General features: G+C 52.0%; 3 protein-coding genes across 5 annotated transcripts in view; 2 read left to right on the forward strand and 1 right to left on the reverse strand.

The window, feature by feature from the left end:
• The first annotated feature begins 1987 nt into the window (after positions 1-1987).
• TMEM209 (transmembrane protein 209) lies at positions 1988-12456 on the forward strand. 3 transcript variants are annotated; one of them, XM_061562736.1, is made up of 15 exons: positions 1988-2041; positions 2513-2654; positions 3129-3187; positions 3789-3902; positions 4542-4804; positions 5232-5436; positions 6117-6295; positions 7502-7573; positions 8076-8172; positions 9071-9196; positions 9947-10044; positions 10184-10298; positions 11068-11165; positions 11379-11452; positions 12207-12456. In XM_061562736.1, exons 1-15 carry the CDS (start codon positions 2017-2019, stop codon positions 12262-12264), a joined length of 1725 nt encoding a protein of 574 aa, XP_061418720.1. In that variant the 5' UTR covers positions 1988-2016; the 3' UTR covers positions 12265-12456. The 3 variants fall into 3 exon arrangements, with proteins under 3 accessions (XP_061418720.1, XP_061418721.1, XP_061418719.1); XM_061562737.1 differs by lacking the exon at positions 1988-2041 and adding an exon at positions 2077-2253 and having other exon boundaries at positions 4542-4585; XM_061562735.1 differs by lacking the exon at positions 1988-2041 and adding an exon at positions 2079-2253.
• LOC133349372 (armadillo repeat-containing protein 10-like) lies at positions 11454-18319 on the reverse strand. Its single transcript, XM_061562740.1, has 6 exons — positions 18125-18319; positions 17379-17617; positions 16939-17073; positions 16460-16630; positions 13584-13655; positions 11454-13429 (listed from the first exon to the last, which is right to left on the reverse strand). The coding sequence occupies exons 1-6, from the start codon at positions 18240-18242 to the stop codon at positions 13184-13186; spliced, it is 981 nt and encodes a 326-aa protein (XP_061418724.1). The 5' UTR covers positions 18243-18319; the 3' UTR covers positions 11454-13183.
• LRRK2 (leucine rich repeat kinase 2) overlaps positions 18297-27073 on the forward strand; it is a 43570-nt gene continuing 34793 nt past the window's right edge. The window contains 10 exon segments of the mRNA XM_061562731.1: positions 18297-18433; positions 20385-20575; positions 21137-21225; positions 22175-22269; positions 22775-22863; positions 24541-24675; positions 24968-25102; positions 25578-25709; positions 25859-25978; positions 26771-26943. Of these exon segments, the coding sequence (XP_061418715.1) occupies positions 20434-20575; positions 21137-21225; positions 22175-22269; positions 22775-22863; positions 24541-24675; positions 24968-25102; positions 25578-25709; positions 25859-25978; positions 26771-26943 (1110 nt within the window). The 5' untranslated portion in view covers positions 18297-18433; positions 20385-20433.

Here is a 27073-nt window from a genome sequence, read left to right on the forward strand (position 1 = left end):
CTATTGCCCCCCCCTATTGCCCCCCCACCCGCCCCTCTTACCCCGTGCCCCCCCCCTATTACCCCCCACCCGCCCCTCTTACCCCGTGCCCCCCCCCTATTGCCCCCCCCTATTGCCCCCCCACCCGCCCCTTTTACCCCGTGCCCCCCCCCCCTATTACCCCCCACCCGCCCCTCTTACCCCGTGCCCCCCCCCCCGCCCTCTTGCTCGTCTCCCTCCGTGGCGCCACAAAGGCGCGAGTGCTGCTGGAGCCGAGAGCCGTTTCCATGGCTCGGACCGGCTTGGCTCGAATACTGATGAGGGCGGCTTGGCCACAGCCGGGGTGGGGGGGGGGGTCCCTGCCAGGGCCCCCTCGCTCAGGTCCCCTCGTCAGGTCCCCTCGTCAGAGGTCCCAGCTCTCGCCAGGTCCCCTCGCCACGGTGTGCCCCTTACATCTCCTTGCTGAACCCCTCTCGTCACGTCACCTTGATAGTCGACCCCCCTCTGGAGCATGATGTTGTTGTTGCTGCTGCTGCTGCTCGCTCCGTCACGCGAGCTCGTTCCTACTCCCCTTGCCCATCCACTGCTGGATGAAGGGCTCCTCAAGCTCGGTGGGTCACGGGGAGGTTGTTTGGCCATACTTCACCACGCCGGCCTGTTCTTGTTGGCAAAGGTGGCGGGGGAGGGGTGGAGGGGGTGGGGTTAGGGGTAGAGCCCAGGACCGCCTCAGATATCAATCGCCGTGGATTTTAGGGAATAGAACTCGGATCGCTGGGTTCGCAGCGCAGCGCGGTTACCGGAGCGCCACCGCTCCTAACCCGCACACGAAGCACCACGAGGTCAGTCGGACCAGTGAATGCGGGTGGCATTCACTGGTCCGACTGACCCCCTCCCATCTCTCCTCTCTCCAATTACCCCCCCATACCCCTGCCCCAAAAAACCCGTCAACTTTTTCGTCTGCTCTGAAAGAAATGGCCCTTCCTCGCAGCGCGTTACTCGAGAGGCCAGGAGCAGAGGCACAGAGTGGAGATTAAGAGTTGGAGGCTCTGATGAGAATTACATCTAAAATGTAAACTTTCTTTCCGATTACCACTTGTTGTTTTAATAGGCAAGTGCATAGCGACACTAACAGTGGCTATTGAGTAACGGACAAAGCCCCTTCAATAAAATCACACAAGTGTTACCGATAAATGATACACGAATTCAAAGTAAAACATTATAATTGGCATCGGTCCCTTGAATGAATTCCCTCTCGGGCCGAGCGAACGCTTTGCAAGTCCCCCCCCCCCCACCCCCTTGTCCCCCACCAGCCCCGCCCGAGGGGAGGGGTCAAACATCGTCCAAAATCGCGTGACGTCATTTATGGACGGCCCCTAAGGCCTTCCCCCAACCTGCAGGCGATGTTCGAAAATATGTAAAGGGACCAGGTGCGAATCGGAATAGGTGTGAACCGACATTGCTGAAGGTTTCGGGCGCTTGTGGTAATATAGCGCTGGGATCACCTGTACCGGTGATATTCTTTTATGCAGGTGTCAATCTGCACAGGTGGGAAACTACATGACTGGCCGTATGAAATGAAGTCGTGGGTCATATTAATTTAAGTTTTTTTTCAGTTTCATTTATTTGGTATAGCCCTGTGAGCCATTCGGCTCTTGAAAAGTGGTCGGACTAAAGTTGACCCAACGTTCGATCATGATTACTGGGTACGTCCTCAATTGCAATGAACATGAGCCATCACCGCCTCCTACAGGACACACGTGGCAGGGCCTCCCCTGAAGAAATAGAGTCACGAGAAAAAAATAAGAATAAGTTTGACCCTTTCTGGCAATAAACCCTATTGTTATTTTTTTATACTTTAATACTGGCAAAACCAGTCACGAGACTCGGCGAGGCCTTCCCTACGTCACTTTACCGAAAAACCTAAGAGTATAAGTAACAATGTGCTCGAGCCACACGAATCGGATTGACACGGAGCGGAGTGGCTGCCCGCTTAACCACCCCACGTGACGGCCCCGGCTGTGACGTCACGTGGGCAAGATGGCCGCGCCCAGCTCCCCGCACGGCGAGTGGAGCGGAGTTTATGGAGTCGTGTGTTGTTGTTGTTGCCGTGTGTTGTTGTTGTCGTGGTTGTTGTTGTTTGAGTCGTACTGGGCGACTCTTCGTGGCTGTAACTACTCGTAGAGGGCGCGTGTTTCGTCTGTGGTCGCGCTGCGCCGCGGTTTGAGCTCCCAGCCCAGCGGCCCGCCATGGGTGGCTCTGAGCCGCGGGTGATGCGTGCGTGTTCCCGCCTATTCTGCCCCCCCATCCCCTCTACATCACCGTGTTCCCGCATCCCCTCGATCACCCATATCCTTGTGTACCCCCAACCCGCGTGTCGCTGTGTCCCTCTACCCCGTATCATGCCCCGTGACCCCTCTCTACCCAAGTATCGTTACAGACCTCTACCCCCCACACTCTACCTCCGTGTTCCTGTATCACCTGCAGTCTCTATAATCCTTCTACCCCCTCCTCTCTCTCTGCTCCTCCGCCACAGGCGCCGGGGGGCTGAGCCCCGAGGCGCGGGTGGCCCGCATCGCGCAGGACATGGCCCAGCGGCGGGAGGCGCAGGGCCGCGGCGTCCGCCTCGCCTGGGGCCTCCTGCACCTCTCGCTGGCCGCCATCGCCTGCCTCGACCTGTGAGTGGGGTCGCGTCGGGTCGCGTGGGACCACGTCGGGTCATAATGGCCTGGGGAGGGAATCGTGGTGGAGGTCTTAAGCCAGGTTCCCAGCTGAGCGATACGTTGAGCAACCACATCGCTTTGGATCGGGTGAGGTGAGGGGGGGTGAGCACCTGCCGCTTTGTCGGCATATGCGCGTGTAGCAGCACAACAATGAAAGCGTTCAATCTTGATTTGAATCTTTCGTTACTGCAGGAATCCATACTCTTTGGTTCTTTCGGTAACGTCACGTAGGTATAAAATAAATCACGTTTCGGGCGCAACACAAGCGTCCGCCATCAGGTGGGAAAGCATCTTGCTTTGCCACCTAATGAAAGAGCGTATTTGACAAAAGCATTTGAATCAAATTATCTTAATTTGTGATAATTTATGGTATCACAGTGAGGAGGGCAAATCATTCCAGCTGTGGCTGTTTTTTTTGTCTCTTTTCAGATCAAGCAAAATGTTTGCTCAGTACTTTGGGGTGAACTACTTCATGGTCTACTATCTGGGTGAGTACAGGTCGTGAATTTATCCACGAGTCTCTCTACTGCTCATGCGGTGATTTCTCTGCCTCTTGGTGTGATCCCAAGCCTGCACCTCCACGCTTCTAAGCACACCACTCAACTTTTCATATTTTGTTCCACTTTATTTTGCGAGTGTCCCACGTTTCTGAGAACGTAGCGCGAGTCAGAGACATCGCATTGACGTAAGAAAAGCGGGCTCAGGCAGGACACGCCCGCTGTAAGGGGCGACGACCTGTGGTCGAGGAAATGCACCCGAGAGGACATCCACCGTTGAGATGGAGTGATTATATCGGCTCCTGTGCACAAGTGGAGGTGGATTGTTACATCGCAGGGTTGTGAGAGAAGGCGACGGCTTGGGGTGGTCTTCATCCAGTAGTAGATCGATCATGGCTGATACCGATCATGGCTGTTACTGATCATGACTTCATGAGTATGTGTGCGAGCGAGTGGGTGAGTGGATAGGAGGGTGGCCAAGAGGTGAGTGTGCGGACTAGCGGGTGAGTGAAGTGGATGACTGAGTAGGCGTTTGAAAAGTGGGGGAGTGGGTGCACCGAGTCGCGTGTGACGTGATTTGTACCCCCCGCAGAGTCGGCGCTGGCAGTGCTGTGCAGCGTGAGCTCGCTATTCAACCTGTGGAGGTACTGCCGCTGCTCGCTCCCTCAGCCTCCTGCCGCCCCCGGAACCTCCCCGCAGCGTGCAGGTATAGCCATGATCAACCCAACGCGCGTACACTTTTAATCATCAATATGGAGTGAACACGGATAGGTAGGTCTAAGCTCATCTTCATAGTGATCGTTTTGCCATCAAGATCGTGACCGGGTGTCTCAGAAGTCGGGGCACCGAGCAGGCACTGCTGAGATCCTAGTGCCGATTCTTGTCAGTTGTCTGTAATTAAACTGGGTTCTCTCATGTGTTCACTTGGTGGTCTCGCCCGGTCACCAATGGCTGCACGAGAAAACCCATCGCATTAAATTTGGGTCTGCACTTAATTTGGATAAATTTCACTTCCGTGGACCACCCTGTAACACGAAGGGTCACGCTGATGTGCGAGAGATCCGAATGGACTCTCGGTCTCATGACGAAACACTGACAATACAATTTTGGAAAACGCTAGATGAGTTCCTGGTGCATTGTGTAAACAGCACAGGGGAGACAAAGGCAGATGGCCATGGTTTTGACCACACTGCTGTCTCATAGGTCATACCACCCTTCATAGGTGCTCGCTGACAGCTCTTGTCTCTCACGTTAGTCTATGCAAGCTACACGGGAGCTTTGCCTTGGTCTTTGAGGGAGTGTCACGAGGCCCTTTAATGTCCGTGTGTGTGTGTTGCTCCCGCAGCGTTGCTGAGCGGCGTGTCTCCCAGGCGAGCGGACGCGACCCCCGTGAGCTCCCCGCCACCCCCCGCCCTGCAGGGTCAGAGCGTGCTGAGCTACAGCCCAGGGCGTGCCTTCACCCCCAGCCCCCGATTCTCCCCGGCGAGCCCCCTAGGGGGCTCAGGGTTCCACTCTTCCCTCGCCTCGTCATCTGTCTCCTCGGCCATGAGCAGCTCGGCTGCCTCCCCTGTGCCCCCCTACTCCTACTCACACCTGAGCTACGGACAGGTGCACACGAGTGATGCCACACACACACACGTGTGCATGTCCGTCAGCTCAATACAACAAACGTGTGTTTTGTCTTTTTGTCCAGTTATATTATGATTGTGATAGCAGTGTCGTATCATGAGATGAATAATCCAATCTCAGCAGAGCTCCAAAGCTAAGCTGGGATTGGAGGCTGGTTAGTACTTATTATGGGAGGCTACCTGGGAATTCCAGGTGTTGTCGGCTTGCGATGTGATTTGAGTGTTGCCAGCCCTCCACTGCAATCAGACAAACAAATGCCATACAGCAAGACCCTTCTGAAAAAGAGTCTTGAGACTTTGGATTTTCTGTGTAAAATAAAGGGTATTATTACTTTTCTCAATGCCACAGGGCATTGCTTGCCGTTTGTGTGGGTCATCAAACCTCGCCTTCGCCCGTCTTCACACAGGGCAGCCCCGGCTCCCCGGCCAGACCGATGGGCGCTACGTCTCCCCTCGACGGCTCGCTGGACTCTTCGGGCCTCCGGCTGCGCTACCGCACGTCCCCCGCTGGGCCGGCAGCGGTGCTGGGCCCCGAGGAGCTGATCACGGACCAGAAGACGCTGCACAGCTTCATGCAGGGCGAGGAGGAGCTGCAGCGGAGGCGTCAGCTGGGTGCGTGGGCTGCTCCGTGGGGCGGTGTCGCACTTGGGGTCAATAATAATTAGAGTTAGAGCGGCGGCGGCGTTGTTGGTTACTTTTCCTTTTAAATTGAACCAATATGTGGGCCTGTCACATAACGTTGTGTCCCGTGCTCGAACCGTCAACATGAGCTAAACCGGTTATGGAAAACAGGGGGTAGAGGGATGGGGAGCAGGCCTACTGCCCCAAATAAGCCGGCGTGCCACTGGATGAGGTAAGATAAGTATTTAAGGAAGGAAGAGGGGGTGGCAAGGGAAGGAAAGGGTGTAACTAAAACGAGCCTAAAATCAAAGAAACACATGAGGCTGCTAAAGAGCTATCATTTTTTACCTACACCTCTCCAAGTCCGTCTCTCGTCTAATCCATATGGGTTGTACCCCTCATCATCGGTTCCTGTCTTTACGACCCCCCATTGTGGTTACTTTTTAAATGACGATTGCTGAGCATAGGCCCAAACCGCCAAACCGCCCCGCCAGTCAGGAACAAACAGCACTCCTGACATGTTGATGTCTCTCGTGCCGGTGCTTGTTCAGTTGAGTTTAAATGAGTTTGTTTTTAACGTGGTGAGAATTGCAGCAACTAATAAAATAGGCATTGGTGCAAAAAGGACGCTGTCACGTCAGAAACGGAAAATCCTCGTGTTGGGTGGCTAGGCATGGCCGAGTGGAGCGTGCCCGCGGGAGGAGCCGGTGCCTGGGCCTACAGCCAGTCCCCCGCTGAGTGCGCCCAGAGCCTGCGCAAGTACGCCTACCAGCCGGCCTGCCGCTGCATGCAGCCGTCCGCACACAGCACCGACGAGGCGGACGCCGGCGCCGCCACCGCCGCCGACGAGGTAGCTCCAAACACCTGGCACCGGTCGCTGGCTCAATCGCTGGCGAGCTGTCAGAGCCTGGCCACTCGGCAGCGTCGTCAGTTCCTGCAGAGGGGACACGAGTCTTCTTTCGTATGGCTGCTGATGTAGATGCAGAGCAACAACTACAATTTCACATTCAGGTGGTCAAGCCAGATAATCACGTCATGAGCAGTGGAGTGTATCGCCGCTGTGATGTCTCCTTCGTATTTGTGGGTCTGGCTTTGTGCCGTTCCATGTTGTATACTTCCCTTCTACGTGACTTTACCGAAAGAACCAAGAAGATGAATCCCTGCAGTCACGAAAGCTTTAAATAAAAATTTATTCTGGAGTCGTTGGAAGCTTATATTTGCAATGCCGCTATTATAATAACAAATTAAACCTACGAGGCTGATTTGTTTTTGAAGTAGGTGTATTTTTTTCTTAAATTTCTTACACGGCTAGGGTGGAGGGGGAGGTGTGACGTCACTGCAATGCACGAACCAGGTTCAACGCTGTGGGTTGCAGGTGACGTCACCACCACGCAGATGTGCATAGCGATGTCACCACCGCACAGTTGCTCCCCCCCCCCACCAGCGTGCCAGCCAGTCAAACTTTTTTATAACATGGTATGACAATTAAAAAAAAAACTTCAATATTATCCGATTGTGCTTTTGGCGTCACGTCATGGAACAAAGTGTTAAATCGGATCTCTCGCAGAGCGGCCCTTAGTGTTGGAGAGAATTCCCCTTTGAAGGAGATACCCCAACTTTCTGAGACCCTTCCTTGTGAACTGTGGTCCATGGTGGCAGCACTTTCCCACCTGCTCTGCCACCGAGACTAACGTTCATCGCATGACAGTTAAATTGATGTTTTGAATTTTCAGAACTGAACTTTAGCCTCGTTAAGCACAGAACCATAATTAATGTTTTATTATTTGTGCAGTCATTGGTAACTGGGATGAGACCATCAACTCACTGCACTGGAGAACTCTTGTTTAATCGCAGGTGGCTCCTTGAATTTCAACCCAGGATTTCAGTGGTGCCAGCTCGGCCTTCGGAACAGAGCCACCAGGCCACCACCCTTTCCTGAATTATTTTGGACTTCACGCTCACTATGAACCCATCATGGACACCCGAGGTGGGCTGGGCGTGCCGTGCATTGCATGGCTCTGACATCGTTCTCGTGCGTCGCCGCGTGATGGTGCAGGTGTGGGCCAAGGTGGGCACGAGCCGGCAGCAGCTGGAGAACCTCGACTCGTGGGTCGCCAGTCTCCGCAACGTGAGTGCGGCGGGCATGCAGTGCGCTCATGGAACCGGTGCCCGTTACTCTGTCTTCAATGCCGGGTTAACTCGGGGGTGCGGTACTTGGGGATAAAATCACAGTTGTACGTGTGTGTGTGTATACATGTTGAACCTCTTTTGCACCAAACGTAGCCAACCAAGCTGATAGACTCTGTTAAGACACAATCCAATGCAACTCATTGGTCCGTGGTACTCCTCTGGCGCTGCCCATCTTGTAACGTTTCTGTGCAGCGTGCAGATGCAGATAACCACAAAGCAGCATTGATTTGCATACTTTTGAGCTTCGCGAGTGGGATTTAAAAAAAGCGACTTTTTTATTTGTTCGCCACGAAAAAGTCCACGTTACGTGCGGTGCACTGTATTCCTGCCCCCATCTCTTGCGAGGACAAAATTGTGCTCGCCCGGCTGCTGCTTCTTGCTCGGCAGGGGGTGTGTGACGATCGACGTGCGCTCTCTTGTGTCGCGGTGCGAGGGTGCAGTGGATCAGCGAGACGATCCTGGTGCCCCTGGTCAAGGAGGTGGGGACCGTGAATCGGCATCTGCGTCGGCTGGGCTGCCCGGAGCTGCAGGTTGGCGGTAAGGTCGCACGCCCACGGGTGCCGCGGGCGTCGGAACGTGACGCGTTCCACAGGGAACGTCATTCACAGGCATCGTGGTTAGAATTTGAAACATTTCCCGCCAATCACTCATTTGCTGTGGAAACTTGACAGGAACCTCCTGAAAGTGTCGCGAGATTAGGCGAGGCTTTCCTGGGTTAACGAGCACAAGCATAATAATAATACACATGCCCGTGTGTAGAGCTGCCACGATACGGTGTCACCGTGGTTTATTTTACGACGCAAGTTTCCACAATAGTGCTGTATTGTCAATTTTTTTATATTGTTGTTGCTTAATGCTTATTTTTTTAAATTTCTGTTATAAAAAAAAATAAAGCTTTTTTATTTATTTAAAAATATAAAGCTGTAAGTGAAGAGCTTCTGTCCATTAAACTGGTGGTGTGCCAAAGTCACATTTTTAGCGCATTTAATTGTTTTTATAATTTCTTGCGTGGGTCGTAATCGTTATAAATCGCAATGTTGCAATAATTGGAAGACTCGTGGCAGGCCCATGTGGAGCGAACAGCAGTTGAGGAGCTCGTAAACAATTGCTCTTCCTATTGGAAGTGCAGCAAAGCACAAACACAACAAACAGGGTCACAGAGTTACAGGAAATAGATTTCACGACGGTCATCTAATTGTGTAAACTTATGTCGTATCCTATCACTCGCGTGGGTGTCGGTGCCACACGTGCCCGTGGGTGTGAACGATGCACAGGTGCGTCATCTCACCTGTGGGCACGACCGTGTCACACACGTGCCCGAGGGTGTGTGAGCGATGCACAGGTGCGTCATCCCACCTGTGTGGGTGTCCCACGTGTGCCCCAGGGTGCGCGTGTAACACGGGTACGTCACCCCAGCCGTGCGTCTCTCTGGCAGAATCCAGCGTGCCCAGCTTGCGCCAGGCGGTGCTCCTCAAGGCGGCTGCCATCCCTACCCTCCCGCGCGTGCTGCTCTACCTGGACGTGACGGCCAACCAGGAGTATCTGTGGGAGAGGATTAAAGGTGCTGCCTGCCCCCGTCCCGTTTTTTTTTCTAGCGTGGCTTCCCGATGTTAATTTAGTCTCAATAATAATGACGTCTGTAGCACTTGGCATAACATGGCAAGTCTGTTCACGGGTGCTGGACATACCACAAAAACAATGAACAGGAGTCAGGCAAAAGGCTTATTCTAGTTGATGGCAACCTGTGGAAGTTTGGTCAAGTATTAAGACTGCAGATCTCATTTCGTTATTCTCTGACCAGTGTGATTTCAGTATCGTTAAACAATCTCCATGATCAACAATGTGTGGGGAGGCATTCATCCAGCAGTGGATTGACAAAGGGCTGTAAAATAATCGTAACTGCAACACTCAAAGAAACTGATTACCTCTTTACCGTAAACTCTACCATGGACCCAGCCGTACGTTAGTTAGTCCCTCGGTCTAAACATCACCTGTGACTGCTGCACAGGTCCGCGTGCGTACGTGTTGACAACTTGACGTTTATCTCCACTGCAAAACCGGCTTTCCCTAAAAGGGCTTGCACGTGAGATGATCACACACCTCACCAACACCCCCCCCCCCCGCAATTGCAAATGAAGGCACGTAGCTGTCCATGGTGGCAAAAGCACCGAGTGTTGGTTGTTTGTGAGACTTGCGACGCATCTCGCGTGTTGTGGGTCTCGGCAGGCAAAGCACGTTTTGCAGTTGACCTCTCGGCAGCACGAAAGATCCTGACGGCTTTCGACTTGACGTTCGTCGTTTTTTGACACAGACCTGGCCGATGGCGGTTGCATGAGCGCGTTCCGCTGGAACGGCGGCGGAGACTACCGCGGGCGCAAGTGGGACGCGGACCTGCCCACCGACGCGATGGTGAGCACAGAGCACGCACGGCCCATGTCCACACGACGCCGTTGGGGGATGGGAGACCCTCCGTGCACTGCTGACACTTGTGTGGGGAGGCCTTGATCCAGCGGTGGCTGTATGCTGTTGTGTCGTGTGTCTGCATCAGATGGTGATGCACATGTTGTGCACTTACCTCGACTCGAGGCTGCCTCCAAACCCTCGCTATCCGGACGGGAAAACCTTTACCTCCCAGCACTTCCAGCGCAGCCCCAACAAGCCAGGTGACTCAACCCCCCAGCCGACCCGAGTTCAATTCCCGATGACGGCTGACATCGGTGGACAGCAACACCTGAACCGGTCGTAGGCCCCCAACCTGACCTTACAGACCCACAGTGAGCAGCATTGAGGAGTACGGTCACACAACCCCATAGCTAACACTGGGTACGTCTTCATCAAAAAGTGTATTGACGACCAAGCGCTGTAAATGATTGTTATAGTACACTACAGTTGTTCACTGCGATATGGTCAATAGGTGTGGTCGGCGTTTCCACCGTCGTACGTTGGGCTTTTTATAAATGAACCTTATGGCGGGGCCCTGAGGTCCCATAAAGCCACCTGGCTTCGCATAAACTGCGTTGCGACGTCATTTTATGTCTGTTAAAAGCGAACGATATGGCAATATATTCCTCTCGACGAGCACTACACGTTACGCTAATCAAAGTTTTGTTTCTTCTGCGCATTCGTCCTCGCTGCGCTTGGACGACATGACAACAATGATCCGCGCCAGGTGGGTCGTGGCGTTTGTGCGCGGTGGGACGGAGTCGCCAAAAAGAATTTAATTAAATACGATTTTTACTTCCGTTTATTTGGGACCCCGGGGTCCCACCACAAGGTTCAAATGCCCACTTGTGGATGTCGTGGACGTCTCTGCCGCGGGACGTTCAAATTCAAGTTGAATTTGAACGCCGGAGTGACGCAGCTGCGAGCGCTTCTCCCGAGTCGCCACGACGCTCGCGTGACTCCCTGTTGCGACTTCCTCTTTTCCATCAGATGCCAGCAGCCAGCAGGGGCTGTACATTCACCAGATCAGCACCAATCCAGCAAACTACCAGCTGGTGTACCACGGCACGGCGCTCGAGCTGCCCAAGGTAACAGTGGTGCTCCACTGTGTGACATCATAACATCTGACACCGTGGCGTTGGAACGGCATGTGACGTCACGTGGCCCCGTCAGAAAATAAAGAACCCCGATCTGCGCTCACGTTCCTCACCTGCACCCCATCTCCTTCACCAGTTCCTTGTCAACAAAATTCACAAGGTGGCGGCGATGTTGGGGCTCAGCAATTGTTTCTCTTCTTTCAGGGACGGAATAACCTGTTTCACACCATCCTGATGTTTTTGTACATCGTCAAGACAAAGGAATCAGGGATGCTTGGGTATGTATTCTTGTTCTTTATTGGTACAGGTAGTGTTGCAGTTAGCAAGCTACGCTATGAACCCGGCGACTCGGGTCTGATTCCCACTCATGGTCAACAGTAGTGACGATTATCTAGGCCTCCCCGAGGTTGACTCAGCTTCAAATGAGTACCTGGTGCAGTGTGTAAACATCGCCACTCGGGAGACAAAGGCGGCCTGGTGTGGTGCTGGCCACCCCCCTCGTGTGCCGTGGTGCCCTTCACAGGTGTTCGCTAACAGCACTTGCCCCAACAGTCTGTTAAGGTTACACGGGGGATCTTTGTCTTTTTTGGTACAGGTCAATGGTGGTAGTGTCCATTCCAATGTGAATTTATCTGGGATCTAACTGTGGCTAATAGTGTCATGTATTAGATGATCGTTCCTAATGCAAATGCTACTCATTGCTACAGAAGGGCCAGAACTCTAAAATTGGGTATAAATATTGTTGAGTCGATGCCTACAATCCTAATAGCAACAAACTACTGAACCTGGGTAACAGTCGAAAGGTGAATTGGATTCACTTACGGCCATCCTAAAGTTTTAGGTTCTTTTAAGGCTTACTTCAAACACTTACAATTCACGATCATCATCACGACTTAATTTGCCTGCAAGTGAAGTGTGCTAAAGGTGATTAGAGATTTTGGAAACACTCGCAGGGCAGGTACAGAATTTCTGAAGACCGCGTCTTGTGCATTGCTAACCGCTGCCCCCCCCCCCCCCCCTTTGTCTCCACAGACGGGCGAACCTGGGCATGTCTGGCGTCAACATCCTGTGGATATTCGGAGAGCAGTAGATACGCCCAGGTGCTGGTGGGCCTCTCCATTCAGAGCCATCTACTTGGTGGCTTGGACCTGTCTGACCAGGCTTTGCCCCCTTCCCTCCATCCGTCGTGCTGTAAGCCGCCACCCCTGCAGATTTATTTTACGACCACAAGAAACATGTGTTTCAGGTTTTTTTTTATATTGAAGCGGTCGTCGGGGTTTTTTTTTAAAAAGAATGTTAAACTTTAATAAATGTTCGTGGAAATGAGTTTGTAGTGGTGTGGTTGTTGGTGGTAGACCTACTCTTCTAAGCCATGTCTTCTCTTAAAAAAAAAATTCCCTCCATTGTGCCACTTGAAAACTCAGACAGCTGTGTGCAACCCTTCTCGTGAGAGAACAACCCACGCTTTCACAGAGCTACCTCCGAGATACCTTCAAGTGACCCCTGTGGCCGACCCCATGCACGTGAGGTAACAACGGGGCTTAAACGGCGATCCATGGCGTTTGTGAAGCACCGCTACACAACTGCATCTCAAGATTCTGTCGTGTAAACGTAATCGGTACACGCACTTGGGGAGTTACGATGCAGTCAGAAGAGGAGAGTGCAGTAAAATCTATTGTACTTTACTTTTGCCGACCGGCATGGATGCCATGAAGGGAGAAGGCTGATCCATATTTTTGGGTTGGGCTGCGTAGTGGTAGTTACATACACATTCTTGTCATTAACCCTCCACCACCCTACAAAACTATCACCTTCACAAACATTGCGGGCGATGCTGGCAGTAGCGTTATAACAACTTTGCAAATACGACAATCGCGTCGGGTGGTGGAGGTTTAACGACAATAATTGTGTAAAACTACCACTACGTGGCCCAACCTCAAAAACAAACCTGGACTCAAGCGATGGCTACCTGCGTTGTAAGTTGAGCGAGAAGGCCGATCGCCGCGCAGCTACGTCACGAAGCTGCCCAGGACGCTGGAGGCCGTCTCTCTGAGGCCGTCGTCTTCGTGGCGCGTGAGCCGGTAGACGCTGGCGCACACCTCGGTGCGCCCGTCCAACAGCAGCGCGCGCAGTGAGCCCGGCTCCGCACCGTCCTCACCCGTCGTCGCCGCGAGGTTCTTCAGCAGGAAGAGGACGCGGCTCGTGACCTCCACGCTCCCCACGGCCTCGAGCAGCCTCAGAAAGGAGCTCGCCACCTGTGGGGGGAGGAGGAAAGATTCATCATTACCACCAACACTGCCGCCCGTGGTTAAGATTGATCATTGTTGTGTAACGTTGCCAGCAAACGTGTGAAGTGCCGCCGGTTTGACGATGCCAACTGGCAGACATGCTCAAGTTACAAGTCCTCACCGGCAGGCTGAGAATTTCTGCTTTCATGTCGGCATTCCCAGACAGGTTCACAAACAGCTTCAGGGCTTGTAGCTGCAAGAGGCAGAGACGGTGGCAATGCACGACCCCTTCACATGTTTTTACTGCTGGAGCTGAAACAGCTGAGATGCACAAGGGCAATTTGTTTGGCAACTCTTACCAGTGACTTAAAAGGAAATGGTTGCCACAGTTTCCTATTGAATTAAATAGAATTAGTTGCCCAAATCTGGACTAATCGAGTTGCTGCTTCATATTGTGGCCTGTTGTCTATACAATGTCCACAGGGTGGCGTTCATATTAAAAGGGATTGATTCCTCTGGGTGTTCACAACTTACAGAAACCTCAACACTATGGGGACCTCATTTGCCAGTAAAAATATAATTGGTTCTTTACCCTTCTATCTGGCAACAAAACTGACACCTTTTTGCAAGGAGTCATGTTTGCATAGACCGCAATACCTGCAGTCATAAATACAAACAAAAGACATAACTCTGATAATGTGCACTGTCCCTGAAGTTGATTGGTCCACACCCGAGACAGCTTTCCTTCGAGCCTAGTCTCATATGGGTTGGACCAGATGACGCCAAAAGGCGCACAACTCAAGGACAATGCACCATCAGAGTATGAGAGCTCGGGGCAAGCATCTACACTATGGGGACCTCATTTGCCAGTAAAAATATGATAATTGGTTCTTTACCCTTCTATCTGGCAACAAAACTGACACCTTTTTGCAAGGAGTCATGTTTGCATAGACCGCAATACCTGCAGTCATAAATACAAACAAAAGACATAACTCTGATAATGTGCACTGTCCCTGAAGTTGATTGGTCCACACCCGAGACAGCTTTCCTTCGAGCCTAGTCTCATATGGGTTGGACCAGATGACGCCAAAAGGCGCACAACTCAAGGACAATGCACCATCAGAGTATGAGAGCTCGGGGCAAGCATCTACACTATGGGGACCTCATTTGCCAGTAAAAATATGATAATTGGTTCTTTACCCTTCTATCTGGCAACAAAACTGACACCTTTTTGCAAGGAGTCATGTTTGCATAGACCGCAATACCTGCAGTCATAAATACAAACAAAAGACATAACTCTGATAATGTGCACTGTCCCTGAAGTTGATTGGTCCACACCCGAGACAGCTTTCCTTCGAGCCTAGTCTCATATGGGTTGGACCAGATGACGCCAAAAGGCGCACAACTCAAGGACAATGCACCATCAGAGTATGAGAGCTCGGGGCAAGCATCTACACTATGGGGACCTCATTTGCCAGTAAAAATATGATAATTGGTTCTTTACCCTTCTATCTGGCAACAAAACTGACACCTTTTTGCAAGGAGTCATGTTTGCATAGACCGCAATACCTGCAGTCATAAATACAAACAAAAGACATAACTCTGATAATGTGCACTGTCCCTGAAGTTGATTGGTCCACACCCGAGACAGCTTTCCTTCGAGCCTAGTCTCATATGGGGTCCCCATAGTGTAGATGCTTGCCCCGAGCTCTCATACTCTGATGGTGCATTGTCCTTGAGTTGTGCGCCTTTTGGCGTCATCTGGTCCAACCCATATGAGACTAGGCTCGAAGGAAAGCTGTCTCGGGTGTGGACCAATCAACTTCAGGGACAGTGCACATTATCAGAGTTATGTCTTTTGTTTGTATTTATGACTGCAGGTATTGCGGTCTATGCAAACATGACTCCTTGCAAAAAGGTGTCAGTTTTGTTGCCAGATAGAAGGGTAAAGAACCAATTATCATATTTTTACTGGCAAATGAGGTCCCCATAGTGTAGATGCTTGCCCCGAGCTCTCATACTCTGATGGTGCATTGTCCTTGAGTTGTGCGCCTTTTGGCGTCATCTGGTCCAACCCATATGAGACTAGGCTCGAAGGAAAGCTGTCTCGGGTGTGGACCAATCAACTTCAGGGACAGTGCACATTATCAGAGTTATGTCTTTTGTTTGTATTTATGACTGCAGGTATTGCGGTCTATGCAAACATGACTCCTTGCAAAAAGGTGTCAGTTTTGTTGCCAGATAGAAGGGTAAAGAACCAATTATCATATTTTTACTGGCAAATGAGGTCCCCATAGTGTAGATGCTTGCCCCGAGCTCTCATACTCTGATGGTGCATTGTCCTTGAGTTGTGCGCCTTTTGGCGTCATCTGGTCCAACCCATATGAGACTAGGCTCGAAGGAAAGCTGTCTCGGGTGTGGACCAATCAACTTCAGGGACAGTGCACATTATCAGAGTTATGTCTTTGTTTGTATTTATGACTGCAGGTATTGCGGTCTATGCAAACATGACTCCTTGCAAAAAGGTGTCAGTTTTGTTGCCAGATAGAAGGGTAAAGAACCAATTATCATATTTTTACTGGCAAATGAGGTCCCCATAGTGTAGATGCTTGCCCCGAGCTCTCATACTCTGATGGTGCATTGTCCTTGAGTTGTGCGCCTTTTGGCGTCATCTGGTCCAACCCATATGAGACTAGGCTCGAAGGAAAGCTGTCTCGGGTGTGGACCAATCAACTTCAGGGACAGTGCACATTATCAGAGTTATGTCTTTTGTTTGTATTTATGACTGCAGGTATTGCGGTCTATGCAAACATGACTCCTTGCAAAAAGGTGTCAGTTTTGTTGCCAGATAGAAGGGTAAAGAACCAATTATCTTACAGAAACCTTGTAAACAATCCCCCTCTCAGGGTAAATTCACACTTGGCTTCGTTGCATAAGCAATGATTTATAATCACCAACACTGTTACTTAAATTTTATCTTAAGATTCGTACACACTCGCATGTGTGGGGTCAGGTGACATCAGTGAGTGTGTGGTCAAAATGTGACATCAGCGACACCTGCGTGTTGTCGCTGTCGATTAGGGGCCACAGGTTGGGCAGCGTCCCCGCAAACTGGCCGTGGTACTGGTCCGTGACGGTCAGGTTGGTCAGGAGACGCAGGCCGGCCACCTGAACGTCGGGGTGAGCGTCGCTGCCGGCAATCGTTCGCACCACCTGAGGAATGTACTCCTGTGGAACACAACGGCGATGGAGACTGAAGTGCATGACCGTTCCTAACGCGTTACCACATTTTGGAGGGTCACCACAGTGGGGGGGGGGGGGGTCTCCACAATCCGCATCGCACATTGATGAGAAGTGTACCATGGGGGGAGAGGTGATGCAGGTGGTTCCTGCACTGCGCTCCGAACCAGGTGACCTGAGATCGATTCCTGGTCACAACTCATGTAGGTTGGGAGTGTGCATGGTTATATTCTATCCTAGGAGTACGTGGTTAGATCATATCCCAGGTGTGCTCGCATGTGCTGTCAGGGCCACACCTGCAGAACCTCCTGGTTGGCCATGTTCATGGCGAGGTTGTTCAGCGTGTTTAGCGCCTGCTCTCGCACGCCAGCGTCCTCGTTGGAGATGCAGCCCACGATCACGGGCAGGCCCCCGACCGCACGGATCTCCTCCTGGGATTGGGGACGGGGCAGTCAGGGTCGGGTCATGACCTGAGATGGGTACCTGGATTCGCGGTTTTCACGGCCTGTGCATCTAAGAATTTGGCATGTACACATGTCTGTTTACACATGAGCACAATAGTCACCTTATATTGACTACTATAATGAGCCAAGAATGTTTGTCCCGCATGTGACGTCACTCCACGTCGACCAGCCCCCCTCATTAATAATGTAGAAGAGGGGCTTGGGGTGTAGAAGAGGGAGTGGGTGGGGGGGGTCCTTCAATCTCTTCCCGGCGGCGAGGCCGACCCAGGCACCTGGGCGGCGGTGAAGGCTGCGCGGCCCGCGAGGGTGACGAGTACTCGCCGCCGCAGCGGCGCCGTGTCCGTGCCGGGGGGAGCCAGGAGCGCCCCCAGCAACGCGTGCAGCTCGCGGCTGGCGGCTGGCGGGGTGCTCGTGGAGGCGGCGGCAGCAGCAGCAGCAGCTGTGCGGCTCCGGTGCGGCCCATCGTCGCGCGTCTCCAGGCTGGCCGCAGTCCGCACGGGACGTGCTTCTTCTATCGACACGCGGGAGGGACGGGGGCATCGGGCGCGCTCGTGAGAACTCACGCCTCGTGCGTGAGATGCACGCGCGGCACTCGCCACGCGCAACGCCCGCGACGCCGCGAGCAGTGATGCCACCACTGCCAACGCAGCAGCCACTTCGCGAAATGCAAGCACGTTGTCTACCTTTGAAGAGACAACAACATACGCTTGACATGCTGCGACTCGTGTTGCTGTTGCATATACGAGCAGTCTCTTCATGGAAAGCCTGCAGAATGGTACCAGACTCAACTCTGCTTAGCTGACTTTGTAACTGATATTTGGGTCCGATCGCGTTAAGTAAAACGTGTCATAAACCCTCCTCCACCCGACACAGCCGATGTATGACGGCTACAGCGGCATGACCCCTTAACTTATTGCCTGTGTCGAGTGGCCGAGGAGGAGAATTTCTGACCCAACAAAATCAATTCCGAACCACGCTTCTCTCGCGAGAGGCGTGCTCAGTCTCCTGGGCTGCTTACCTGGGCCGGGCTGCGGCCGCTGCCTGCGCGAGCGGTACCAGCAGTAGACGGCGATGCCGGCCAGGCCCCCGGCCAGGGCCAGCCGGCCCACGGCGACCCCCCGCGACTCGGGGCCCATTGGAGCGCAGCAGCTCGTTCACTCTGCGAGCTCCAAGCTGCACCCCCCCCCTTCCCCACGTGGAACTCCGAGATCAACTTCCGGGCCGGGGGGTCACGTGCCCGGAAGTAGTTCCCTCACGTGGTCGCGGCGCGGGTCGGTCACGCGCGCTGTTTACATGCGTGACATCACGAGCCCCGCGGCCTCGCGAGGTAACGGGGAGACGCATCCACAACACCAACAACAACAACACTAGCAACAACAACACCACTAGCAACAACACTAACAATACTTACAACACTAGCAACAACAACACCACTAGCATCAACACCAACAACACTAACAACACCAACAACACCACTAGCAACAACAACACTAGCAACAACACCAACACCATTAGCATCAATACTAACAATACTTACAACAACACTAGCAACAACAACACCAACAACAACACCACTAGCATCAACACCAACAACACTAACAACACCAACAACACCAACACCACTAGCAACAACAACACTAGCAACAACACCAACACCACTAGCATCAATACTAACAACACCAACAACAACACTAGCAACAACAACACTAGCAACAACACCAACACCACTAGCATCAAAACGAACAACACCAACAACAACACTAGCAACAACACCACTAGCATCAATACTAACAACACCAACAACAACACTAGCAACAACAACACCAACAACAACACTAACAACACCAACAACACTAGTATCACTAACAATACTAACAACAACACCACTAACAACAACACTAACAACACCAACAACACTAGTATCACTAACAATACTAACAACACCACTAGCATCAATACTAACAACACCAACAACAACACTAGCAACAACAACACCAACAACAACACCAACACCAACAACACTAGTATCACTAACAATACTAACAACAACACCACTAACAACAACACTAACAATACCAGCAACAACACTACTAATAACAGCACTAAGATCATCACTAACACCGCTCACGCAGTCATTATTAACAGCAATACCATGACGAAAATCAACAATAAAAAACATCAACAAAACTAACAACATCAACACCACTAACACAACTGTAGGTTGTTGTGTCGCTGAGATAGATGCCTCCTTCGTATCTGAGACATTCTATCTCTTGTGTTGTTGTGCCCTGGGCTGTGTGGTTGTGCCCTGGGCTGTGTTGTTGTGCCCTGGGCTGTGTTGTGCCCTGGGCTGTGTTGTTGTGCCCTGGGCTGTGTTGTTGTGCCCTGGGCTGCGTTGTTGTGCCCTGGGCTGCGTTGTTGTGCCCTGGGCTGCGTGGTTGTGCCCTGGGCTGCGTTGTTGTGCCCTGGGCTGCGTTGTTGTGCCCTGGGCTGCGTGGTTGTGCCCTGGGCTGTGTTGTTGTGCCCTGGGCTGTGTTGTTGTGCCCTGGGCTGTGTTGTTGTGCCCTGGGCTGTGTTGTTGTGCCCTGGGCTGTGTTGTTGTGCCCTGGGCTGTGTTGTTGTGCCCTGGGCTGCGTTGTTGTGCCCTGGGCTGCGTTGTTGTGCCCTGGGCTGCGTTGTTGTGCCCTGGGCTGTGTTGTTGTGCCCTGGGCTGTGTTGTTGTGCCCTGGGCTGTTGTTGTGCTCTGGCTGTGTGGTTGTGCCCTGGGCTGCGTTGTTGTGCCCTGGGCTGCGTTGTTGTGCCCTGGGCTGTGTTGTTGTGCCCTGGGCTGTGTTGTTGTGCCCTGGGCTGCGTGGTTGTGCCCTGGGCTGCGTTGTTGTGCCCTGGGCTGCGTTGTTGTGCCCTGGGCTGTTGTTGTGCCCTGGGCTGTGTTGTTGTGTCCTGGGCTGTGTTGTTGTGCCCTGGGCTGTTGTTGTGCCCTGGGCTGTGTTGTTGTGCCCTGGGCTGTGTTGTTGTGCCCTGGGCTGTGTGGTTGTGCCCTGGGCTGTGTTGTTGTGCCCTGCCTGACTTGCCACTAAATCTGCACCTTGCTGTGCGGGACTGGGGCTGCCCGATTCGGTGATGCGATGGCAACAGCTGTGAGCGTGAGCAATCTGAATATTCATTCTGGAGGAATCCGATAAGCTATAAAGCTCTTTTTTTCACAGCCGCCCAGGAGTTGCTCTGTCGTCACGTAGCTGAGTTGTATGGCGTGCACACGTGTGTGTGGGTGCCCCTAGGGCACACGGAGTGAGTGCCACACGGGTGCCCCCCCGAGCCCGCCGCGGCATGGGCGGCGATGCTGCGAAGCGGCTGCACAGGCTGCGCTCGGGGCTGCGGGCGGCGCGATTCCACGGCAGCGGCAGAGATGCCGGGGTCGCCCTGCACGGCCTGGGCGACCACCTCCGCACCCTGGCCGCGGACCGCACGGGTGAGTCAAGGGCAGCTTGGTCACCTCCTCACCCTGGCAGGAGGTGATGAGGGATAGACCGCACACGTGGTCTTCCCATCCTGTCGGGAGACCACATGGGTGAGTCCTTGCACGACCTCCTCACCCTGGCAGGAGATGTCCACGCACAGTCAGTCTCCTTGGTGTCTCCTTGCCCACGGGTGAGTCTTAGCTCAAGGAGTGAAATATGGTGATGAGTCCAGACGTGACTGGACTGCATACTTCACCACGCCGGTTAGTGCGGGTTTGTGACGGTGGGGAGCATTAGACATTAAGCATAGCCATAACAAGCTCCAAAGTTAAGAACAGTGGTGTTGTTGCAATGCCATCTGCTGACAACGTAAGTTACACTGGGCATGTATCTTCATTACAGAACTCCGTACCAGAATAAACGCGTATTCTCTTACGTACATTAAATGTGCAAACACTTCACATATTGTTGTCGATGCTAAGCTTTAAGAATAATGGACACCTTATGTTGTAGGTTCCGTGATTATACCGTGTAGAGCGTGGCCGTGGTGCGTGTGCTTGCTCTGTGAACAGTGCCCAGTTTGCTACCAAAAGTTGAAGATCTCTGCGAGGACGTGCTTGACGCCCTGGAGACATTTAAAGGAGACGTGAACGTACAAGAGGTTGGTAATCGGACTCAAATATCACAGTGCAGTAACAATGCCGAGCTAACCATGTCACGTTCCACTCACATGACCTGGGAATTCTGTTGTTGGAAAGCATTACACTTTGTTTTTAATCTGCAGGTTTGTAATATTTCCTGGGTGCTTCCACAAATTAGGCAGCCTCACAGTAAACATATCTACATCCTCCTTATAACACATATGGGATTTCATTTTGAAGGTAGTTTTCTGTAGTTTTAGAAAACGTGGCTTTTTTAATGGAATAAGTAAATGGTTTTTAACGCATACAAGAAACTGAACGTACCATCGCCATCACCGATGCACCGTGGATGAAATAAGTCGGTTCGAGCATGCCCAACACAGTGGAATTTCATGAGCAGTTTTTCCTGATCAAGAGAGGTGGACAAGTTCTTTCTGAATTACAGTACAAGTGGTTGACATTCTTTGCCCGAGTAATAAAACCACCACCTTATACATTAATGATTACACACATCTTTAAACCGTCTGAAAAGTACGTCCAAAAACATGGTGCTGCCCTTCTAGGAATATGCCTGAACATTGTTGGTATTTTTCAGGGTTGGTAATTAACGAGTGGTGCTCTTGCTTCGTTAAGTGTTATTGTTATGTCTATGCTGGATGTGGTGGTGGTGTAAACCAGGGCTCTTCAGCTACGTTTTCCAGTGGACCAGGTACTAAAATGTGCACGTGTTGGCGTGCCACGTCACTTTATATAACGTCTGTACATGTGACCACTTATGCGTACCTCTGGTCTTCAGGTCTCTCATCTCTTGTTTATCTCCTTTTGAGCTCACTATTCTGTATCGGTATGTCCCAGGGAGCCATATCTCTCGGGGAATCACTTCAAGAGCCTTCTTGGGCTACATGTGGCCCACAGTTAAAGAACCCCGGTATAACTCTTGCCCTGTACTGTGTGCCATGTGCTGCCCAGGCTGGGTTGGCACTAATCTGCACCTTGCTGGGCGAGGTGGGGGCTACTGCTGGCTGCCATGCCCTCGCGGGGTCCGCTCTCTCCCGCCGCTGCTGGTGACTCATCAATACAGCCTCTGCGTTCGATTCCCGGCATACACACGAACATTCCTTCAATGTTACGGCTACAATGCCGACTGCACTCGTGCTCTTATGTGCGTTGTATCTGTGTGGCAATGCCCATGTTAACATGTTCTAGTGATATGGTAATGCTATAGATTTGGAGGTTGCTTGTTCTCCTCTGCCGCACTCTGCAGTTTGAAACTCCTTTCCTTCAGCCATCTCTGCTGTCAATTCCCTACCAATGTTCAAGTCCAGGCTCACTGACTGCCTCTTTCTCTGTATAGAATAAATATGCCCACTTGTTGCGAATGGCATCTTGCAATGCAGTCGTGTTTAGATGAACAATGTATCGCATTGTTTTTTTATAGAATAGCAAAAGTGGAGAAACCCTTTCTCCAGTATTTTTACCTTGGGAATTCATTTCGCGTGTTGCTCCTGTGCCTGATTTCTCGAGGCAATGCCTGCGAGTTCCCACAAGACTCAGTGTTGTGTGCAACAGGCTGGTGGTCAGGATCCTGGCGATACACGTGACTCACGTCTCCATCCAGTCCCTCGGGCTGAGAGCCATTGCGCTGCTGTGCACATCAGGTATGACGCGTACGCAGCTTTGTGAGAGGTCAGTAAGGTTGTGACCGTTGGATTGGTCCTTTCATCATGCCTTATCTGTCCTGTTGCTGCTGCTGTATAGAATAATGTTGCCACAACTTTGATTCATTTTGAGCTGGTGGTCCAAAACACAGTGCTGTATGCATTTGTTACGTGGTACAATTCAAGCCTAAATGTGTAATTAAAATTACAGGTGAGAGTGGAGCACGGCATATTGTGGGGATTCAATCCCGATACAGGGTGTATGGGGTGGACCACGTGTTTGAATGAGAGGGGGATGGTGAACTGGTACAGGAAGAGCAGGTGCTGGCTGTGAATGCCAGCTGATGAAGGGATTGATGAGCCTCATTCAGGTCGCCAATTCATCATTGGGGGCGTGGGCAGCATGCGCTGTGAGTTAAATAGTGAAGAAACCGGTGGGTTGATATTCATTTAGAACGGGTGCAGAAAAGCACTGCATTGTTGAATTCAGAACAGGTGCAGGGCTTAATTTTATCAGGAAAAATTAGCCAATTCCGGCCCAAATTTCATATATAAAGAAACCCACTCCCCCACAATTGAGATGCGGTTAGAGATCACAGCAGAAGCACACCAGCCACGAGCAGGGCTGCTCAACAAAGCTGTGCCCAACATCCAGGTAGCAGTGGAGAGGGGAGCGCTGGTCATGGAGAACAGCTAAGGTTGTGGTGGAAATGTTGCAGCCGCGCCCACAGAAGCCAAAAATGTGCTGTCCCTGTCTGACTCGTGCCTTTAACAGTCCGATACTGTCCTGCCGAGCGTGTGGTAGCTGGCGGAGAAGGGGCGGTCTGATTGCGGTGCTATGTATCCCAAAAAGTTAAATTGTGGTGAAGTAGCATAAAGCTACCTTGGTCAAATAAGCTGGAACCTAAATTGTGTATTGATCGTGAGGAGTGCCATCGACTAGAGCGCTGAGGTGGTGCGTAAGATTACCGAGCTCCCAGTGGGAATACTGTGGCGTAAGAAGGGGGGGTGTCTGATATTCAGTACCCTGAAGAACCGAGAGCAGAATGTGAAACCCAGCGTGACTCGCGCTACTTTGGCGGATGGTGGGAACGTCTCCATATCTGGAAGGATGGGCAAAACGGCTTTAATGGCCAACGGTGGTTAAGGTGGCCTTATCCGAGTGCGTGTATGGAAATGTGCTAGGGCATAGGTGTGTTTGTTACTACCTATAAGAGACTGCGTGACTTGCTGGTCAAAGTAGCACTACCGTGTGGAAGCGTGGAGCATGACTTGCCTCCAATTAAAGACGGTCAACCCTATGAACCTGAAAAGTTGCTCACGCTGTTTAACCCCACCCATACCACCTGGCTAACCAAAAAATATCACAGCGACACTAGGCTCGCTATTGCGCAGCATTATTCATGCAGCGTGGTGATGGCACGTGACAATGTCAGGCGTGATAGAAGGACCGATCCATTGGTCGCTTCCTTTTGTGTATTATTGTTCCTCTTATTTGTTTAAAGCCTGCATAAACTTTTCGGTCTTGGTGAGCTCACCATTTACAGAATAAATTAGAATTGTTTTAAGATTGTTTGCATTCGAGGGCAAAAATAAATGTGTACAGTGGCAGCTTTTGAGGTTTTACTCGTTTTTTAATAGACTTACGCTTACATTTGCCCCCCTTTGTCTCCGCAGTTGAAATTCAACAGGCCCTATTACACCAATCATTGGACGTGTTTTCTGTTGTTGTCACGGCCATGAAAAAACATCTGATGAGTGAAGAGATTCAGTTGTATGGATGCCAGGTGCTACATATTTTGCTCCGTCAAGGTAAGATACTTTTTTTCTGAATGGTTCACGGCGGTATTTGAAGTACACGCACATGTACAGCCGTTTTGTCAACCCACTGCTGGATGAGGTCTTCTCCACGCTGTTTGGGAGATGCGGCTTCTATTGCCATACTTCACCCTGCTGGTCAGTGCAGATTGGTGAATTCGTGAGCATAGGCCTTCATCCATTTGCGGATTTACAAAATAGGCATTATATAACAGAAAAATGTATTCGGACCCACGCGGTGCGGATGTCGCTCGGAGACACCGGTGCCTGTGCTTGGCATCCGCAGTGCCTGAGGAGGAGCTCGCCCAGTTTGTGGAGACCAAGGAGCACAGGGTCCTGGCCAGTGCTGCCTGGAGGTTTCCTGCTCAGCCCGAGGTCGTGTCTCACGCGCTCGCCGCCCTGCACACGCTCGCCTCTGTGGGTGCGTACCGGCCGCACTGCGCTTCGCACCGGGGCCGGCGCTAGCGGGGGGGGGGGGGGGGTCGGTGCTGGGGTGAACCCTGCACCGCCAAATGTTTCCTTTGGCCCAGCCAAGTTTGCTCTCATTGGTGGATCATCACTATTATGGTGGCCCACATACAACAGCTCTACTGACCCTTCCATCTGAGAGGAGCAGTAGCCAGGGCTATTTACACCCAGAACAGACCCCAACGGGCTGTGACACAAACATTTGTCTGTCAGTGAGCAAGGGGTGGGTAACCATATACGGCCCACAACTTCACTTAATTTGGCCCATAACTCAATGTAACAGAGCCGATGGTCACATGAGGCCTACCACTTTTAACAACAGCACAGCAACAGTGCAATAATCGTATACTTACATTGAAGCTCATATGCTTGTGCGAATGATAATGAATGCTGCTCTGTTGTACCGTGTGTGCTGTATGCGTGTGCAGAGGATAACTGTGAGGCCTTCATGTCAGGCTCCGAGCGTTGCTACAATCTGGCGGTGTCAGCCATGATGTCCCTGCCTGGCAGTGCAGCCGTGCAGGAGCGTGGCTGTGCGCTGCTGCTCCTGCTGTCCTCGTGTACGCTCATCTACACACACACGCATGTGTGCACATTTACAGGGCAGCAGTGTTGCCTAGCCCTGTTATGCAGTCCGAACTGTGCTGCGTGCAATTGAACAGCGCTGCACTGTGGGATTTTTGTGAGCAGCGAGTGTCTGTGCCCCCAGGTGGCTTTGGAGATATCCTGGTGCTGAACGGAGCCCATGGTGCCATCTTGCAGGCCCTGCGCTCCTGCCCAGAGAGCGGCGCTATCCAGGCGTCCGGGCTCGCCTGCCTCTCCCGGCTCGGTGCGCCCCCGCTCGCCACTCGCAATCCCCTGGCGCAACTTCCTCAACTCGCAATCCATTCGTGTGCCATCGTCTTCTTCTTCATCTTATGTTCTCTGCCCAAACGCGAGTTCAGGGCTCAAGTTCACTCCATCCCGTACGATGCCACTAGGGTTGCTAATTGTTATGTAATACCACCTTCTTTTCCACTCGCACCAGCTCATCACACTGTTTCTCATGTCCTTATAATACATCCAGATTCCAGCTTTTAATTGTTAAGTTCCTCTTTCCAAGCGCAGGTCCATGGCTCTCAAGTTCCCTCCATCCCATTGGACGTAGTTTCCCCTTACCTTAGTTTAACACCTAGGCTTTCACGACCAATATCTATAATACAGGTTTTTTTGGGTTAGATCGCGTAAATATATAAATGTGTCGTAAAACCCGACCCCACCCGACATCCAATTAGTAAGCGTTGTCACATAAACAGACTATGCCAATTCATTACTAGTAGAGCACACCGGTGTGTTGGAGAGCAAAGCCACAACATTTTCAATTTGAGTACGACGTTTCGCCAGAAATTACATCTAGCTTCATCAGGCAACAGCCAGATTTGTCCAGTGATTTTTCTCAGGTGACACGATCAACAGATGTAGTTTAACCTCATACCCAGAATGTCCAACTTATAAAGTCGACCAAAAATACATGCAAATGGCTGTGCGGCATGTTTTCAAACCATCGTCCACAGCAACTTTTTGGGCTGGTGTGGTGGCTGTGTTTTCTTCGTCTTCGTGTTTTGACACGTGACCCACCCAGCGGACGCCCTGGTGAAGCTGAGTGTCCGAGACGGGGAGGCGGAGAGGGGGAGGGATGGCGCTGAAGAGGAGAGCGTGCGGTGGAGCGTCCTCGTGGATGACGCTGCTTGCTGGCACTGGCTGGAGGAGGCCCATGCTGCCCTGGAGACGCACGGCGGAGACGCCGGCGTGCAGGCAAGGCCGCGCGCTACACATCCCAATCTCGGCACTGCCGTGCAGTAAACGCAGTGCCCGAGTCGGACGTTCCTTAACCCATGTGCACTCATTCGGGGCTCGCTAACAGCACTTGCCCAAACAGTCGGAG

Source organism: Lethenteron reissneri, chromosome 30, assembly GCF_015708825.2.
Source record: "Lethenteron reissneri isolate LAM-NWPU_2019-01 chromosome 30, ASM1570882v1, whole genome shotgun sequence".
Taxonomy (NCBI): domain Eukaryota; kingdom Metazoa; phylum Chordata; class Hyperoartia; order Petromyzontiformes; family Petromyzontidae; genus Lethenteron; species Lethenteron reissneri.